The 19,624-nt window shown below is 43.2% G+C and overlaps 1 protein-coding gene across 7 annotated transcripts in view; it reads left to right on the top strand.

Annotated features, from left to right (window-relative positions):
• The window catches only part of DENND1B (DENN domain containing 1B), a 268,899-nt gene that overhangs the window by 196,277 nt on the left and 52,998 nt on the right, over positions 1 to 19,624 (top strand). For all 7 annotated transcript variants that reach the window (XM_061383692.1, XM_061383690.1, XM_061383693.1 and 4 more), the window contains one exon: positions 1,778 to 1,879. In XM_061383692.1, coding sequence (XP_061239676.1) covers positions 1,778 to 1,879 — 102 coding nt within the window. The remainder of the gene's footprint in view (positions 1 to 1,777; positions 1,880 to 19,624) is intronic.

The raw sequence follows: 19,624 nt of genomic DNA, 5'->3' as shown, positions 1-19,624 counted from the left end.
TTAACAGGGTTTCTTGTTACTTTTTTTTTCTCATTAGGTTGTAAGTTCTATGATAGTGGCAAGTATAGTTTATTTTTGATTATGCAAAATATATTTATGTAAATTAATCCAATTTAGAAAGTCATTCTATAGTATTTAAGAATGGCAACAATTAATATGAAAATGTATATTGTTAGTGTTACTATGGATCATCAGCTGATGGCTGGGTAGCTGGCACCTATTAATAGAGTATTGATTCGTCTTCCGTGATTCTCAGCTTGAATTGTGTTTTCTTGCCTCTGGAGTGGTGCTGTCCAGGACGACTTCCTGTGATAAAGGAGTGTTCTGTGTCTGTCCTGTCTGTTACAGTAGCCACTGGCCCCTGTGGCCATTGAACATTTCAGAGGCGGCTGGTGTGACTGAGGAACTGACGTCCTGTTTTACTGTTAATAAACTTAAATGTAAATAGCACTGACTGCGACTAACAGGTGCCGTGTGGAGCAGGGCGCGTCCAGAGTGTTATTAACTTCCGTCAGAGTGGTAACAGCTGAATTACACAGATGGCTAGTCACATCATTTTATTTGTGTAAGAAGCGGTTTTCAGAATTTTACTTACAGATACCTCTAATCCAGACATTAGTTCTTCCTTAAAATTAAATGATAATTAATATTTTCTGAAATTCTATAAGAAAGTAGATGGACAAGCTCACTTTTTTCCTTTTTATTGCAGTGTGTTGACTGCTGGAGGACTTACTGTAAGGACCAAATCACGGACCCTAATGTCTGTTTTCACTTTGATCATAAAGTTCAGTCGCTTTTCCTCATCTGTGTGAACGGGCTGTGGAGGGCAGCAGCGAGTGGCAGGGGTCCATCAGTGAGGGGTGCTTTCTGGGCTCATGTGTCAGAGTATGTGGAAGTTGTGTTTGGAATTAAAGTCCTTATGATTTGGAGGAGAGGCGTCTACTGGAGCCTGAGACTTGTGACTTGCAGAGTTCTGAACACTTAGCAAATGGAGTAAGTTTAGGCAGTTGGACTACCTAGGACTTAATCTAGTCAAGTATCTAGAAATCTAGAAAGTATCCAGTCAGAATTGTGTTTGTAATCACAAAGAGAATGTGATTGATAGACCTTTCAATTAAAAGGAAAATTTTTTCAGGGTTTTCCCTGGTGATTCAGTTGGTAAAGAGTCCGCCTGGACTACAGGAGACCCAGGTTCAGTTCCTGGGAGGGGAAGATCCCCTGCAGAAGGGAATGGCTACCCACTCCAGTGTTCTTTCCTGGAGAATCCCATGGACAGAGGAGCCTGGCAGGCTACAGTCCATGGGGTCGCAAAGAGTCGGGCATGACTTAGCAACTAAACCACCAAAAAGAAATTAATGATCACACCGTAAGTGGCAAAAATCATGCAACAATTTTTATAGTAAGCGCGTTTTCTAGTTAGGATGAAATATAATTGTTGGGCTTTTGCAAATAGATGTGCTATTTTTAATTTAATTCATAATCAACCTGATATTAAATCTTTGTTTTTAGGGAATTTATTCTTACTTTGAGAGAGTGAAAGTCAGCATTTTTAAGAGCCTAAAGGATTCTTGATTAGGAAGCTACAGCAGAAGTTTATCGGTTGAGGAATATTTCTACCAGCCTCAGCTCTGGCCAGTGTGTGTAAGGACCTGACTCCTCTAACACTTGGCGCTCCTAGAAGTTGGATCTGTGTGTTACACCCCCTTGTGGCCTACTGGGTGCCTCCTCAGATGGACTGGTTTGCTCTGACATCCCCACATTCTTTGCTTCTACCCAGGGTGAGCCCATCACGTTCTGCGAGGAGAGTTTCGTAAAGCACCGTTCAAGTCTCATGAAACAGTTCTTGGAAACCGCAGTCAACCTCCAGCTGTTTAAGCAGGTAAGAGTGCACCTCTGTGTTTTGTTCTGTAACTTGAGTGTATCAGAAACTTGTAACACCTTTTTGTCACTGTAAACTTGTGTCTAAACTTTGCTGTTAGAAACCTCCTCACGGAAAACTGCTCAGCTGATGGTCTCAGAGAGCAGGACTGCGAGCAGGACTGCCCATGCACAGCAGGAAGAGTGGTGACTGGTTACGACTAGACAGGACTAGTGTGTGGCTAGTGTGACTAGGCACCTTCGATGGGCTTATCTTAGTTCTGTTTTACTGATACCACTTGGTGAACAAACCAAGTTTTTTATAGGACCATCCCAATGTAATCCGGTTTATAAAAAATGATTCCTAAATATGTAAGTTTTTAAGCTTTGTAAGGGGCTTCCCAGGAAGGGGTTCAGATGGTAAAGAATCTGCCTGCAATGCAGGAGCCTCGGGTTCAATCTCTGTGTCAGGAAGATCCCCTGGAGAAGGGAGTGGCTACCCACGTCAGTATTCTTGCCTGGAGAATTCCATGGACAGAAGACTTTCCACAATCACAAATTCAAAATTCCGAAAAAAGTTATAGTTCTCCTTGTGTGTCTTGATTTCTGGCCCAGAAAATATAATTGTCGTTGCAAAAAGCAGCATCTTAACATCAGAATTCAGAAACTTTAGATGCAGTGTTTCTTTTATCCTATTGTGTGATCATGCCAGGTCTCTCAATTTAGGCTGGCCTTAGTTTCTGTTTATATTATTTGAATTAAGTTCTTAACACTTAAGTTTCTTATTCCACATGGCAATTTTAAGTATAAAGTTAGTTATATGAATTCAACATTTAATGAAGTCTTAGAGTGTGTCATCAGCTGTGCACAGGGCCAGAATGAAGACATGAGTAAAAACTCAGTGATGCCCTTGAGAAACTGACAAGCTAGGAGAAATGCTTTTTGCTGTTAAGAGGAAAGAGACCAAGTAACGGAATAAGCATCAAATCAGCATAGTGAAAAATCCAATACTGTTTATCTATATTCTGAAGTAGTTTTAAAAAATGATCTGAGTTAGGAAAATGCTCTGTGGGCCAAACACCTACCTGCCTTCCAAAATGTGAAGAAACGTTAGATTTAAGGAGCAAAGAGAAGCACGTGGGGTGGGTTTCTGGATCAGAGGTGTCTTGTGTGAATGTCCAAGGACGGGGTGGGTTCCCTTTGGCGCTCTGTGTCCCTGGAGGGCTCCTGTGCAGATGGGATTCCTTCCCCGGGTTAGAGCAGGACCGAGGGATGGTGTGTGTGCCCACGTGTACAGCCCAGGGCAGCCCCGGGCTGGTGTCCAGTGCACGCTTGCTCAGTGTCCATCCCTTCCTGGGTTTTCTCAGGAGGAGACAGTTACACCTCCCATTGTCGAATCTGAGTTCTGAGCTCAGGTTACGTGGACGTCGAGGACTGAGTGAATGGGTGGAATAACATTTTGCTTCCCTTTGACTGTGAGATTCTGTAACTAGTCTTATCATTTGATAAAGTTCACACATCATCTTTTTTTTATTTTAACGTAACTACAAAAAGCATACATGTATGTACACACACACACACACGTATATATCTATATACACACATTTAGAGCCAGATGGAGTTGGGCTCAACCTTGGCTTTGCTGCTCAATAGCTTTTTACTCGTCTGTGTCTTTGACACAGTTTATGTGATTTAACACCTGTGCTCTGCCGGCTCAACTCTGTGAAGCTCACAAATGTTAGTGTTGGCCTCATCCTGAGAGCAGCTACGTTAACAAAACTCACATCTGTGGAGCGTTATATCATATTGACGTAGAGAATGAACTTGTGGGTGTGAAGAGGGAGCGGGACGAACAGGGAGTGCAGCTTTGACGCACAAACACTGCCGCGTGCGAGGCAGCTGGCTAGTGAGAAGGCGCTGGCGAGCTCAGGAGCCCACCGGGCTCCATGATGACCTCGGGGGTTGTGGGGAGGAGGTCAGAGGGGGGCGGATATATATGTACACGTACAGCTGGTTCACTCTGTGTACAGCAGAAACCAGCACAGCATTGTAAAGCGATTACACTTAACTAAAACAATGAGTTAAAAACTAAAGTATAATTTTATCAAAGAGGCTGAAGGTAAAATACGAAAACAGTCACTTGGAACCAATTACAGAACAGTTAGTAGTTTTACATACGCAAACAGACTGCGTCCTTGAAATGGATGCTGTTTCACTAACCGTAAGAAAGTGATGCTTGAAGGTGCCCCTGAAGGGACCTGTGGCTCTGTTGAGAGCATCACGGAGCCGTACAGGTGAGCGGGCGCAGGCTCGGCAGCACTGAGGGGCGCTGACAGGGCAGGGCGGCACGCCGAGGAGTGTGTCAGAGGAGTGTGTCAGAGGCGTGGGGCTCCTGCTCACGTTCTTACCACAAGCAACCGGGAGCACAGAGGGACACACGGAAAGCTCTTCTACGTGATTGGACATGTTTATACCTGTCTTGTTGTGATGGTAACAGGACTATATATATCTGCCCAAACTCAGCGAATTGTCTGCAGGTTTCTGTATACTAATTACAGGTGGCTAAAGGTTGGGGGTGGGGGTGCAAAGGGAAAGCAAAAACAGGAATCAATTGGTTAAAGAAAAAATACTCAACATAGATGAATTCTCAAAGACACGACTGATATTTCTGAACGAATATGAGACTGTTTAGTACAAATGATCCACGTTGCTGATGCTGAGTCTGTGACCCGTTCTGGGTCAGGAACCACCCACGTCCTCTCTTTGTTTGACAAAATTGAGAGAACATGAACACAGGAGAGAAGCATATAATTTGAAGATAAGAGTTAGAGTTGGCTCTTATTCCTGATGACACGGCAGGGAAGGATCGGTGCTTGCTTGCTTCTGTACTTTTTTTGTGTGTGAAGTCGCTCAGTCGTGTCTGACTCTTTACGATCCCATGGATTGTAGCCTACCAGGCTCCTCTGTCCATGGAATTTTCCAGGCAAGAATACTGGAGTGGGTTGCCATTTCCTAATCCAGGGGCATCTTCCTGACCCAGGGATCAAACCCAGATCTCCCACATTGCAGGCAGACACTTTACCGTCTGAGCCACCAGGGTTATGTATTGGAACCACTTAAAACGCAGGATTTGCAAAATGCCTTGTGGTGAGCATCACACGAGACAAAGCCCTAGTGCTTGTTCTCCAGGATGAGAAGTGTAATGGGAGATTCAGCCCTTGTAAGTCCGGGAAGACTTGGTATAAAGCTAAACCAGAAATAAAAGTGTGCCTTTCTTCAAGCCACTTCTGGGGCCTTGTGCCCCCAAAGCTCTGGAACCGGGAGGCGAGGAAGGAGCTCTGTGGAGAAGTCCCATGCCCCAGTGTGCACAGGAGTCCGAAGCCTGAGTTCGTAATGTCTGGTTTGGGCTGACCAAACTCAAGTGTAAGGTGATCCTAACTGTAGGTGTCCTCAGGCCCCTGGCAGCAGCAAGTACACCCCCTCCTTGAGGAACCACCCCCCTTCGTCTGGGCATTGGATAATTCTCCCAGCTGCAATCCTAAGGAGAAAGTTCACTGTTGACAGTCATCGCACATACAGGGAAACAGATCATGAACCAGAAACAGCAGTCAGGAATGGATTTGCAAAGATTTCAAATATTGGAATTGTCAGAAGTACAATATAAAATAGCTGTACTTAAGATGTTCAAATAAGTAGAAGAGGCTTTAAAAATGTTCAGGACAGAAAAACTTTAAAGAATGTGAAGACAGTTTTAAGAATATAGCAAATAAACTCTTGGTAAGGAAGCATGTAATTCACATGAAAGGAAATTGATGTGTTTCATAGCCAGTCAGATCTGATGGAAGAGAGATTTGCTGAACTGGAAGATATATCTGCAAAATTATCCAGATTTTAGTACAGAGCTATAAAGAAACAAAGTGTAAGAGACTCGAAGGGTGGAGTAGATGGGCCTGTAATCCACACGCTCAGTTATAAACGGAGAGGACAGGACGTGGAGGAGAGACCACATTGAAAGGACGGTGCTGGAGCCAGTGACACACATGCTTCGTCTGTTCAGGAAGTCCCTCAGCCCCAGACTGAGGAGACGAGGAGGAATCTATACCTGCATGGCGTATTCAGCTCTAAAATATTTAATGAAGAGGGACTTTTTTTTTAAGTAAAAGAATTAAAAAAAAAATTCTTTAGAAAGAATACCTAGTCAACTAAAATATCTTTTAATTGTAATAGAGCTGTGAATACATTTCCCTGCAAAAGCGGAGTTTGCACTCTGTGTTGCCTTTAATGGTGTGTCCATGTGGCAAAGCTGTGGCCCCCCTGTTATTTAATCACATAGCATCAACAACTCAATGGACGTGAATTCGAGCAAACTCCCGGAGATAGTGTTGGACGGAGGAGCCTAGTGTGCTGCGGTCCATGGGGTCGCAAAGAGTTAGACAAGACTTAGCGTCTGAACAATAGCAGCAGCAAATCTAAGTGTTGCTGTGAAGATACTTGTTTGTATGTAGTTTAAACTTGTAATCGTTTGGCTTTAAGTAAGGAAGATTATCCTACGTAAGCTGGGTAGGCCTGTCGGAACCGGGCAGAAGGCTTGTAAAACAGGCCCGAGGTTTGCCTGCAAGAGGGGAGCTCTGTCTGTGGGCAGCCGCTTGGCCCCTGCCTGCAGAGCCACCTGCCGTGTCTGTTCTTCCCAGCTGCCTGTCCTGTGCCACTTACTTAGCCAGCCCTCATAATCATGTCAGCCAGGGTCTTACCATAAATCTCCTATGTGTATGTGTGTGTGTCTGTCTGTCTAATCTCTTACTGGTTCTACTTCTCTAGTTGAACCTTGACTACCACACCAACAGGAGAAAGACATTCTTAAGGAAGAATTTTAAGAAAGTAATTCAGGGAGAAAATTTTCTTAGCTCTAAGATGGAAGGTCTCAGATGCAAGAAGAAAGGAAGAGCAAAATAAATGGTAAATATGCTTCCCCAGTGGCTCAGATAGTAAAGAGTCTGCCTGTAATGTGGGAGACCTGGATTCAATCCCTGGGTCAGGAAGATCTCCTGGAGAAGGAAATGGCAATCCACTCCCATATTCTTGCCTGGAAAATCCCATGGATGTAGGAGCCTGGCAGACTGCAGTCCGTGGGGTCACAAAGTGTCGGACATGACTGAACACACACAGTACCCACACGTAAGAATTAAATTTAACCAGCATTTACTGTATCAGACAGGTTCTCCCGTACATTCAAGAATCAATTGGTTCCAATTCAGATTCCAAAAAATTGCTGTTTTGATTATGGCAAAAGGGAGACACTTCAGTTTCTTTTGTAAGACTGAGATAATCTTCCACTCTAAAATCTAAGATGACATGAGAAGAAAACATTATAAGCCAGCCCCACTTACGACTACAGATGTAAAATTTAAAATATTTTTAGCCAATTCTAGTATAAGGATTAAAAAGGTTACTGCTTCATGAGCAGATTGCCTTTATTCTGGAAATTAAGTGGTAGTTGGACATTAGGAAATCTATGGATGTAATTCACTACATTAACTGATTCTGGGGTAAAATCATTCAGTTCAGTTGCTCAGTTGTGCCTGACTCTTTGCGACCCCATGGTTTGCTCAGACTCATGTCCACTGAGTCAGTGATGCCATCCAACCACCTCATCCTCTGTCATCCCCTTCTCCTTCTGCCTTCAGTCTTTCCCAGCATCAGGGTCTTTTCCAGTGAGTCAGTTCTTCAAATCAGGTGGCCAAAGTACTGGAGCTTCAGCTTCAGCATTAGTCCTTCCAATGAATATTCAGGACTGGTTTCCTTTAGGATTGACTCCTTTGATCTTGCAGTCCAAGGGACTCTCAGGAGTTCTCCAACACCACAGTTCAAAAGCATCAGTTCTTCAGCACTCAGCTTTCTTTATGATCTAACTCTCATATCTGTACATGACTACTGGAAAAACCGTAGTTTTGACTTGATGGAACTTTGTCAGCAAAGTAACGTCTCTGCTTTTGAATATGCTATCTAGGTTGGTCATAGCTTTTCTTCCAAGGAGCAAGCATCTTTTAATTTCATGGCTGCAATCACCATCTGCAGTGCTTTTGGAGCTCAAAAAAATAAAGTCTTTCACTATTTCCATTGTTTCCCCATCTTATTTGCCATGGACCGGATGCCATGATCTTAGTTTTTTGGATGTTGAGTTTTAAGCCAACTTTTTCACTCTCCTCTTTGACTAAAATCATTAGATCATTAGATCATTAGATCAACAGGTGCAAAAATGTCATAATATTCATGATAAAAGCAAAAATACATGATTAAAGACATTTTCAGTAAACATCATACTTAATATTAAAACATTAATATTTCTCTCTGAGGAAGGTTCTATCTCTTAGCATTGGAACGCCTCACATATGTAATTGAGCCAAAAATATATAAAGATTTAGAAAGTAACACACCAAAGTGACTTGACTTTCATTACTTTGAGTATAAAGACAAGTTATATAGGATATAAGAAAATAGCTTAATAAATTTGACTTCACTGAAATTAAGAGCTTTGACCATCAAAAGACTTCATATTTGCAATTCTTTTGAACCACCCAAGAGATTAAAGTCCAGAATATAAAAACCAAACCTGCATGTTAGTTAAAAAAAATAAAAACAATGTCATTGTGCATAAGACATGGATAAGCACATGCACTTGAAAACCCTGAATGGCTGATAAAGACATAGAAGATGCTCAGCCTTGTTTATAATCAGAGAACAGCAAGTAAAAACATAATGGAATATCACCTCACGCTCACCAGATTGGCCCCGTTTTAAAAACCTGAAAATCTCAAACTTTGGCAAAGACATGGAGCGAGGGACCAAGTTTCACCTGTTGATAGGAGTGAAAGTTTGCACAGCTTGTTTGAGAAAGCACTTTGGCGCTGAAACTTAAACATGCAGATTTCTTTTGACCTAGTGATTTCACTCTAAATTTGGCAGCAAAAGTCATTCACTAAAATCACTTGTAACGCAAAAACGCTGGCGCTGAACTCACACGTTTGTCAGCATTAAGATGACTAAGTGGTTACGTTGCTGCACGGCAGAGAGATGAGCGCACTGCAGTGAGACTGAACGTGAGTGAATTAAGGGAAAGGAGCACATCGCGGAAGAGTTGTTATGATGAGTCCTTTTATGTAATGATGTTCTGTAGTGAGAAGAGCTAAATAATGTATTATTTAGGGAAACATCTTTGTGATAAAGCTGTAAAGAAAGACAAGGGAAGGGTAAGCTGAAAGGATTCTGATCTTTTCTGTAAGGGAGGGCATGTTCTGGTAGTTGGCTTTATCATTATGCATTAAGCTGTTAATTTATAATTTAACTATAAATTATAATCTAAGTGTTGTATAAAAACATACATGAAAGTGAAAGAAAGTGCAAGTGTTCGTGGCTCAGTTGTGTCTGACTTGTTGAGACCCCAAGCACTGTATCCCACCAGGCTCCTCTGTCCATGGAATCCTCCAGGCAAGAATACTGGGGTGGGTAGCCATTCCCTTCTCCAGGGCATTTTTCTGAGCCCAGGGATGTGACCCAGATCTCCCGCACTGAAGGCGGGATTCTTTACTGAGTCACCAGGGAAGCCCCCAAAACATACATACATACATGCAAATATATAATATATGTATACATATATATGTATATATATATACACACACACTCTTTATGGATCCACCAGTAATGGGCCGTGTTTTCACTGACAGCTGACTTCTCATCCTCTTCAGGCCTTGGTTTCTGTGTCTGTAACGTGAGTTAGACTGAAGGGTCACTAGGTCTGAGATACCTTTCGGCCCTAACATTCCACGATACCAGGGAATAAACACGGCTTAGATGGATGAGAGTCGGTTCCATTTGGATAAATTCCTCTTCAGATAATGGATTTGGAAGGAATCCCAGAAACCGCTTCTTAAATCCACAGCCCTGGCAGCACCATCTTTAACTCAAAGCTTTACAGAGATTTGAGCCAGTATTTTTAGGGCTCTTCCTTTTGTCTCACATTACACTTAACACAGTAAAGGAAATTATTTTCTTGGATATTGTTTGTTAAGACTCCTGGAACTAAAGTTTCTGCTCATTTTACTATGCACTTTCCATGGAAGAAGAGCCATGACAAATCTAGACAGCATATTAAAAGGCAGAGACATTACTTTGCTGACAGGTCCATATAGTCAAAGCTGTGGTTATTCCAGTAGCCATGTACGGATGTGAGTTGGACCATAAAGAAGACTGAATGCAAAGGATTGATGCTTTTGAACTGTGGTGTTGGAGAAGACTCTTGAGAGTCCCTTGGACTGCAAGGAGATCCAACCAGTCCATCCTAAAGGAAAGAAGTCCTGAATATTCATTGAAGGACTGAAGCTGAAGCTCCAATACTATGGCCACCTGATACAAAGAGCTGGTTCATTGGTAAAGACCCTGATGCTGGGAAAGACGGAAGGTGGGAGGAGAAGGGGATGACAGAGAACGGATGGCATCACTGACACAATGGACATGAGTTTGAATACGCTCCAGGAGTTGGTGATGGACAGGGAGGCCTGGCGGGCTGCAGTCCATGGGGTTGCAAAGAGTTGGCCACAACTGAACAACAGCAACAACGACGCTCTCGCTTTCCCTCCTGATTCTCTGGGCAGCTGCTCAGGGCCCTTGTTCATTATGCTTTCCTCTGTCTGTTCCCCCAGTGTCTCTGTACTCAGACTCCCACGTCTCTGACTCGTGCCAGCTCCTGGGGATTCCTCACGAGGGACTAACTGCCTTAGTTATCTATGATGAGGGGTCTTGAACACGGCTTTATGCAGATGGTGAAAGTCGCTCAGTTGTGTCCGACTCTTTGTGACTGCAGGTGTGTGTGTGTGTGTATAGTATCTTTGGGTATGTGTGGGCATACACACACACACTCCCACACGCACACATGTGACGCCCTTTCACATAGATGCACCTTCACATACGAGCCATCCTGCACCCCTTCGTTTGTAAGTTAGTTTTACCCTGTTGCCTAAACCAGAAAACTAGGCGCCATCTTTTCTCACGCCATCGTCTCCAGTCTTTCTCACATAGTTGTTTGACTGTGCTCTGTTGATCCTTCTTTCTGAACATCCTTTGCCCTTCCCTCTTTCCCTCTCTCCAGCTCTGGTGTCAGTGACTTGCGCTGGGGGAGTGGTTCGTGTTCTTTCATTTAGCCCCCCTTTCAAGCCTTCCTCCAGCCTGCTTTGAGAGTGTTCTTTCTGAAAAGCGAATCTTCAGTCTTTCTCACTGTGTCTAGGATGCCACTCAGACCCTAGCCTGGCACACAGAAGCCTTCATCTTCTGGGTCTTACAGCTCTGACTTTTCCTCTCCTGCGTCTCCAAAGACCCTTACTGTAGCCATTCTAGGAGTTTGCTCTGAAAATGATTTCTTGTCTTTATGCTTCTCACTTGAGTTGCAGTAGATAATAAATGGTGAGAGACTGAATGATGATAATTGTGAATAAATAAAAATAACGTTCATTGAATACTGACTTACGCTGGGTACTGTTTGAAGGCTTTAATCTGGGTTCATCTTTGCAGTGGCCACAGCGTGTCATACTTTATTACTGCCACTTTGCACTTTGTAAACCGTAGTTACGGGGAGGTAAAATAACTTGCTGAGAGTGTCCACAGTAGCATGTGGTAAAGTTAGGACTTGGATGTGCTCAGTCGTGTCTGACTCTTTGTGATCCCACGGACCCTAGCCCACCAGGCTCCTCTGTCCATGGCATTTCCCAGGCAAGAAAACTGGAGTGGGTATCCATTTCCTTCTCCAGGGGATCCCCCAACCCAGGGATTGAGCCTATGTCTCCTGTGTTGGCAGGCGGGTCCTTTACTCCTGAGCCACCGGGGAAGCCTGGGACTTAGACAGGGCAGCTAAGACCCCCCGTCTGCCCAGGGGTAAATGAGGAACACAGTCACGTGTGCTGGCCGCCTCCCTGTCTCCTCTGCCCGCACCGTCTGTCTCCATTTCACGTTACTCAATGCAGGCGTTCTAGTGTATAGCAGACACTTAGTTTTGTTAAATAAAGAAACCAAATAAAAACCCCTATTCTTATTGTAAGGAATAGGCAGCAAAATGTCTTTATGATTTTGGTAGATGAAAAACTTGAAAAATTGACTATAATGGAGCTCATTTGTGAAAATCCTTAAATTGTAGGAGTCAGGTGTTTCTGTGTTTTTCATTGAGTGGTGTCTATAATTCCCAACCTAGAGCCGCTTGATGCTACAGTATGTGAAAGTGGACATTCTCTGAGACCCTCAGTGCTCTGTATTTTGTGCCATGACCCAGTTTCTCTGACTTAATAAAGTATTGGACAAAAGCAGTCAAAAGTAACATATTTTGCTTTATGTTAGTTGGAGACTTTAGAAAGCTTTTAACATAAATAATACATTCTTATACATCTCTCCATTTTCCTGTTAATCTTTTTTGAAAGAAGCATGATAGTTTGTTATTTATGGGATGTCATCTTTAGCTCAGATCAGCACATGCATCACTAGTGCTGAAGAGTCAAGCGTTCTGGAGTATTAGGAAATAGTTGACATATGAGCGGACGGGAGATGGTAACTGTATGAAGCACATATTTTATAACGTGGAAGAGTAACATTTGCCCTAGAGAAAATGCAGACACTTATTGGTAGAGAGGAGGAGTGTGTCAGGAGGGAACTTATTAGGACTAGGAATACATTTTTCGGCATCCTTTGCTGATGAGTTTCGAGTAGCATCCTAAACGTTGTTTCTCTAAGTGTGTTCCCAGACCTCCTGCAGCAGATTTAGTGGGAAAGTCTATTAAAGATGCATGTCCTTGACACTCACCTTCAAATTTGTGGTTTAGGGGCTGGGTAGATTAGCTGGGTAGATTTCAGGGAGAACGTGGCATTTGAGCAGTGTCCTGTAGGGTGGTCGGACGAGGAAGCAGAAGAACGGTATCCAAGGCTGTGCTGTTATTTGGGTGAGCAGAGATGGCAGTTTGCATCTGGTCTATGGAAGATGTGAGGTCAGATGTGGATCTGTTCTGAAGATAAAGTCAGTGGGTGTGCTGAAAGATTTAGTGTGAAGTGTGAGAGAAAGAGGAGTGAAGAATCCATGGATCCATGATTTCTCAACCAAGAAACTGGCAGGATGTATGTTAATTTTTCTGAAATGGGGAAGACTGTGGAGAGGAGAAATTTGGGGGGAAGAATAAGCATTCAGTTTTGGACATGATGAGTCTGAAATGTCTGTTAGACATCCAAACAAGACATTGATCCGGGGCTTCCTTGGTGGCTCAGACAGTAACGATTCTGCAGTACAGGAGACCTGAGTTTGATCCCTGGGTCGGGAAGATCCCCTGGAGAAGGGAATGGCAGTCCACTCCATCATTCTTTCCTGGAGAATTCTGTGGACAGAGGAGCCTGGCAGGCTATAGTTCATGGGGTTGCAAAGAGTCAGATAACGACTTGATGACTAACACTTTCTTTCGCTTTAGGCAGATGGATAAAGAGGCAGAAGCCAAAATTAGACCTAAGATATGCGTGTGGGTGTCATCAGTGTGTAGATAGATGGTAGTGTCTAGAGTCATTGGACTGGAGACCAAGTGAGATGGCCAGGGGAAGTGTATAAATGGGAACGACAGGCGGCCCAGGGGCCGGGGAGGAGCAGAGGGCAGCCACCAAGGAGGAGGGCTGAGTGAGCGACCCCGGACACGGGAGAGGGTTCAGTTACCTCTGGGGCCAAGGAGAGAAGGAGGGCCCAGCTCTGTCAGATGCTGGTGGCGGGCTGAATCAGGGGAGAACGTGGACCTGATCTCTGGGCTTGGTCACGTGGAGATGGGACTCCCCAGCGGGCACAGCGCTGCTGGGGAGGTGAGGGAGCCCTTGTGACTACGGGGCAGGTGAGGAGGGTGTGGGGACAGCAGTGCCGTCAGCTGCTCTGAGTTGTCCCCTAAGGAGGAGCATCGACAGGGACAGAGCGGGAGAAGACGTGGGGTCAGGAGGAGCACCCGAGTCTGTGGGCCGGGCGAGGAGCTGGTCTCCGCGGAGCCAACACGGCGTGCGGCTGGAGGAGAGCTGGTGCCTGGGGCGGGCAGAACACCTCCTTCAGTTGCTTTAGATTCTTTTTCTTAATCAATGGGATTCGGAAGCAGGGTCATCAGCTGAAGAGAGGGGGAGGCAGTTGGACCTTTAAGGGGAGCAGAGATGCAGAGTAGATGGAGAGTGAGTGGGCTGGAGAGGAAAGGGGTTGCCCAGAGCGCTCTTGAGATGTTAGGTTGTGAATTCAGGAGAGCACCGGCCTCACACCGGCTCAGTTCCTCCCTGGATTCCTGGGCCTCCGTGCGGGACTCCTGGGTGCTCACTCCCCGCCAGCCTGCTCTGCCCTGTGTCAATGCCGGGAGCCCCGTTTCCTGGGTCCGCTTCCCTGCTTGACCCCAGGCCCGCTGCCTCCCTGCCTTCTAGCCTCGGCTCAGGTGTTGTCTTCATCGTGACGTCTGCCCTGGACCTCACTGTCCACACCTGAAAGCTCCTTGCCCCCAGCCCCGAGCTCCCCTGGCAGTTCTGTTCTATTTCCCACACTCATCCCCTTCTGACGTATTACGTCATTTATTGCATTTATTATTTCATGCATTCTGCTCTGCGCCCTGCCACGCCATCCCCCAACACTAGATACTTAAATCTTATGAAGGCTTGAATCTTTGTCTGTTTCACTCATTTCTGGTCTTCACATGTCTAAAAGAGAACCCAACATATGGTAAATACTCAATTAAAAGTTTATTGAATGAATGAATGAGTTCATTGTCTGGTGGTCAAGAAGTTCAAAGGACTTAATCCTGTTGCAAATTATTTCATGTCTGTTGATATATTTTAGAAGGACTGTTGTTCCATTGAGTTACTGGTTCTAATGATAAATTGCACTGAGTGGTAAATTTTATACCCTTCAGAGTGTTTTTCTATTCCTTGTACCATGGTGGTCTAATTTAATACACTTCAGTCATGTGATTACCCAGTCCTTGAAATGGAATAAAAATAATAGTTTATTTCTGTCCCTTTACATACTTCATTCTCTTGGTTTAGCTTTAAGCTGACCTGCCTTATTCCTACTTATTGCAGTCTGTGTTTATATATAGCTGCGAACTGAAGGCCTGGCATTTAGCACATGGCTGTAAGTATCTGATGATTTAATTTATTGTAGTACTTCAGTGTGGTTCTCACTAACCCGTCAAGGTTTACTGAGCCTGTGTAAGAAGAAATATTTAAATTAGACAACTTATTTTTTTTAACCCCAAAGTATTATATAGAAAGGAAATGTTAAAGATCCATAAGAAATTAATATGTTTTAAAAGTAAATTTTTTTACTGTATTTAAATTTTTACTTAAATTTCTAAAGATTTCTGATTTATTAAAAATTATTTTTCTCTAGCTCTCAAGACTTTATTCGTTATCTTTGTGCTCAAAAAGGGTTTCTAATAAGTAAATTTTTGAGACATAGTCATTAAGGGGATGGCAGAGGATGAGATGGTTAGATGGCATCACCGACTCAGTGGACATGAATTTAAGCAAACTCTGGGAGCCAGTGGAGGACAGAGGAGGCTGGTGCACTGCAGTCCATGGGGTCATAATGAGTTGGACTTAGCAACTGAACAACATTTTTCTTCAGGCGAAGGAGTGTCAGTCAGTTCAGCCGCTCAGTCATGTCTGACTCTTTGCGACCCCATGGACTTCAGCACGCCAGGCTTCCCTGTCCACCACCAACTCCTGGAGCTTGCTCAGACTCATGTCCATAGAGTCAGTGATGCCATCCAACCATCTCATCCTCTGTCGTCCCCTTCTCCTCCCCCTTCAATTTTTCCCAGCATCAGGGTCTTTTCAAATGAGTCAGTTGTTTGCATCAGATGGCCAAAGTATTGGAGCTTCAACTTCAGCATCAGTCCTTCCAATGAATATTCAGGACTGATTTCCTTTAGGACAGACTGGTTGGATCTCCTTGTAGTCTAAGGGTCTCTCAAGAGTCTCCAACACCACAGTTCAAAAGCATCAGTTCTTCAGCACTCAGCTTTCTTCACAGTCCAACTCTAACATCCATACATGACTACTGGAAAAACCATAGCTTTGACTAGATGGACCTTTGTTGGCAAAGTAATGGTCTCTGCCTTTTAATATGCTGTCTAGGTTGGCCATAGCTTTTCTTCCAAGGACCAAGTATCTTTTAATTTTCATGGCTGCAGTCACCATCTGCAGTGATTTTGGAGCCCCCCGAAAATAAAGTCTCTCACTGTTACCATTGTTTGCCCATCTATTTGCCATGAAGTGATGGGGCCAGATGCCATGATCTCAGTTTTCTGAATGTTGAGTTTTAAGCCCACCTTTTCGCTGCCCTCTTTCACTTTCATCAGGAGCTCTTGCGGGTGTTCACATCTGTGTGCTGGGTTGCACGTGTGCCCCTGCTGCTTTGCTTCAGGGACCAGACTGCCACTTAGGCACTGAAGTCAGTGCTCCCCACCCCTCGTTTGGCCTCCTCTCCTCAGGACAACCTTCTTACGAGCTTTTAACTGAAAAATCACATATTTCTCTTAAAATGATAGAAGAATCTTGAAATTTAATCACTGTCATCCTCAGAGATTTGATGGATTGATTGCAATTAAATATTTATGGGACATATGTCTGAAGCACTGCAGTCATTAGAACACAGATTAGTAGCGCAGCTTGTTTTGGATTTGGGGACTAAATGCCAGAAATGGGCTGAGTAGTGAAGTTATCAAAGTATTAAGAGAAACACATACTTTGTCTCTCAGAGGAAAGATACATTCCCGGTGGTCCACTGGCCTACCATTAAAGTTTAAACTGTGAATCTGATCAGAACATATTTTTTATGTTTTTTGTGAAGAAGCTTGCCATCCAAGTGTGTCCTTCATGTTTTATTGTACTCTTACAGCGTTCATCTTGATTGTGTTTCAGAAGTTGGATGGTGCACATTCATTTCCTTTAGACAATCGTGCAAACTGAAGTGCATTTACAGCAACGCGTAGTTTCTTTGGATTCACTCGATCTCCTATTCAGATAGTTACTTGAAGATAAAGACACTTCAGAAAACCTTAGTGATGTCAGTATCAAAAAGAGGCAGCAGGAAGCAGTTTTGCTGCCTAATTACACTTATCTTGTAACCTGTTACACCATCTCAAGATCACACTTCTTGTAATTGTTGATGACTTAGAGGGGATGATGTTACTGATTTTAAGGAATGCATTTATTCTTATTAAATACATCTCATCTGTTTTTCATAATTAAATTCTGGAATCAGTTCTGTGGATCAGGCCTGTGAACTTTTCTGAGATTTCCGGCTACGGTTTTTAAGTTTTGGGAGGCGGTTTCGCATGTTTAGTTCCAGTTTTAATTTTTCCTTTTGGAATAAAAAGCGAAATATTAAGATTTACGTAAAAAGCATCATCTTAAAGCATACTCATGCACTCTTTTAAAAACCTCCTTGCAACCTAATTTTATCTTATATCTGAAGTACCTCCATTGTTATTTACAGTTTTACTTGTTACTACTTGCCATTCTTAGCTAATTCTTCCAAAACGTATGTCTTGAATACATTTGCTAAGCGATATGTGTTGTGTAGCCTTTGCTTTTCCTGCAAGTAATGCTGTTTAGTTCAAAATTACCTCTCTGTCTACAGCAGTAGCTACTGTTTTCACCTACTATGAAACGCTCCAGTTATAAGAGTGGTGTGACCATGAACCAACCCCACTTGGGAAAATAAAAAAAAGCTGTTATTGAATCAAAAATATAAAAAGGAGTTTAGAGAACTGTTAGGTTCAGCATTCCTCTCCCTTAATATCTCTTCTCAGTTATTCCTGGGGGTCTGCGTTGGTGTATATGTGTGTGTGTGTAATGTGTATGGTGTGTGTGTGCACACAATCAACCTTTTAAGAACATTTTCATTAAGTGTGTATGTTGATAAGTGTCAGTCACTGAGAGGATTGTTTGCAAAGTCAGTGATAACATGGGGCGTTTTACCAAGTGGTGCATTTCTATTAGCTCAAATCACTAGTTTAGTAACACAAAGTAATTAGTCATGCTCAAAAATGCATCATCAGTAAATAGTTTTGAGATTTATCTCTTTCTAGACTTGAACTGTTCCACTCAAACTAAAATGAATGGATTATTTCCAGTAAACACAAAAATGAAAACCTTTTAAACAGTCTTGTAGTCTTAATCTTTTAAGGCAAATTAAGTCCTTTAAAAGGATGTCTTAGTTTGTTCCACTTGTCAGTAATGTATTACTTTAAATTTATCATTGTGCTTCACCTTATTTTTTCAAAATCCGTCACATTAGATCACTTTAGTTTGATTTATCATACTGTGTTGAAAATGTGCGTAAGTCAAATTCTGCAGGCGTTTTAAACTACATTAGTTTCAAATTAACTGTTTATTGTAGGTAGTAGCAAAGACACCCAGGATTGTAAGTTAACTGCCTTTTAGCACAAGATGAAATGAGTAATTCCACACATTATAGCTATTTAACTCTTAAACCACGTGAAGCGTGTGCCCTTTAGGATCATTTCTGTGTGTTCCGTCCCTCGGTAAGCATCTATTTCCACTTACATGTTGGGCGTTAAAGCTGCCTCTACCAAGGGGCCGTGGTCCCTTCTCAGGAAGTGCAGGAGTTTGCGACAGGAAGGGTGGTGGTGGTGGGGAAAGTGGACTTGAGTATTGAACGTTTACTCTTTGCCTGCACCACGGGCACTAAATATGATCGTTTAAATTTTTAAGAGTATAGTTGATACACAGCGTTGTTAGTTTCTGGTGTACAGCACAGCAGTTCAGTCATGTATCTACTCTTTTTCAGATTCTTTTTCCTCATAGGTTATTACACAATATTGAGTAGAGTTCCCCGTGCTATACAGTAGGTCCTTGTTTATTTATGTTATGTATAATAGTGTGTATCTGTTAATCCCAAATTCCTGATTTATCCCTCACCTTTCCCCTTTGGTAACTAACTCTCACAAAACCCCATCAGATGTTTCTGTGTTGTTACTCCCATTTTACAGAAGGGGAGACGGTCTCAGAGACGGCAGGCTACCCGAGATCATAAAGCTAATGATGGCAGTGAGAGGCAACCTCTCAAACGCCAGACTCCACGTTCACATTCGTCTGTAGTCTCGGTACCTCCTCCGTGCCAAGCATAATGCGGGTGTTAAAATGGGCCATCTACGGGCCCTGCTCTCAGTTCTCATTTTTATGAGAGCAGCTCATATTCTTGGCAAAAATGCCATGGCCCTGTCTTTTTAGGTTATGTCCCTTTAAACTCATTTTACCACGTTTTTGGCCAAAACCATTCTACGGTAAAAAGGCAGTTAAACGTCATTTTGCACAGGAACCTGTTGGTTCATTGGCCATTCTTTCCTAATTTGGGTCTGTAAGAGATTTCTGTCTCAGCATCTTAACCACCAACATGTGGTTAGTGGCCTCCAGTTTCTGCCAGGGAATGACACCGACCTCACCCCTCCTCTCGGTTAGTTTTGTCCTTTAACCATTTAACCAGAAAACCAGGGCAGACCATGAGAAGGTTTTAGAAGTCAAGGTCTCTTATTTATCTAAACTTTAAATTTATAGGGTGAAAAAATCATGGCCAGGATTAATTAATTCTCTTAAGATGAAGAGGAACCTCTTAACGTTAATCCTCAGTCTCAAGTCTGTTCTTCAGACATCACTGAAGACTTCCTTATGTCAGCCTTTGGCTCTCATGCAACGGAGCCTTAAAGACAAT

Source organism: Bos javanicus, chromosome 16, assembly GCF_032452875.1.
Source record: "Bos javanicus breed banteng chromosome 16, ARS-OSU_banteng_1.0, whole genome shotgun sequence".
NCBI classification, from domain to species: domain Eukaryota; kingdom Metazoa; phylum Chordata; class Mammalia; order Artiodactyla; family Bovidae; genus Bos; species Bos javanicus.
Note: the sequence above shows the minus strand (reverse complement) of the source record. Positions and strands in the feature narration are given on the sequence as shown.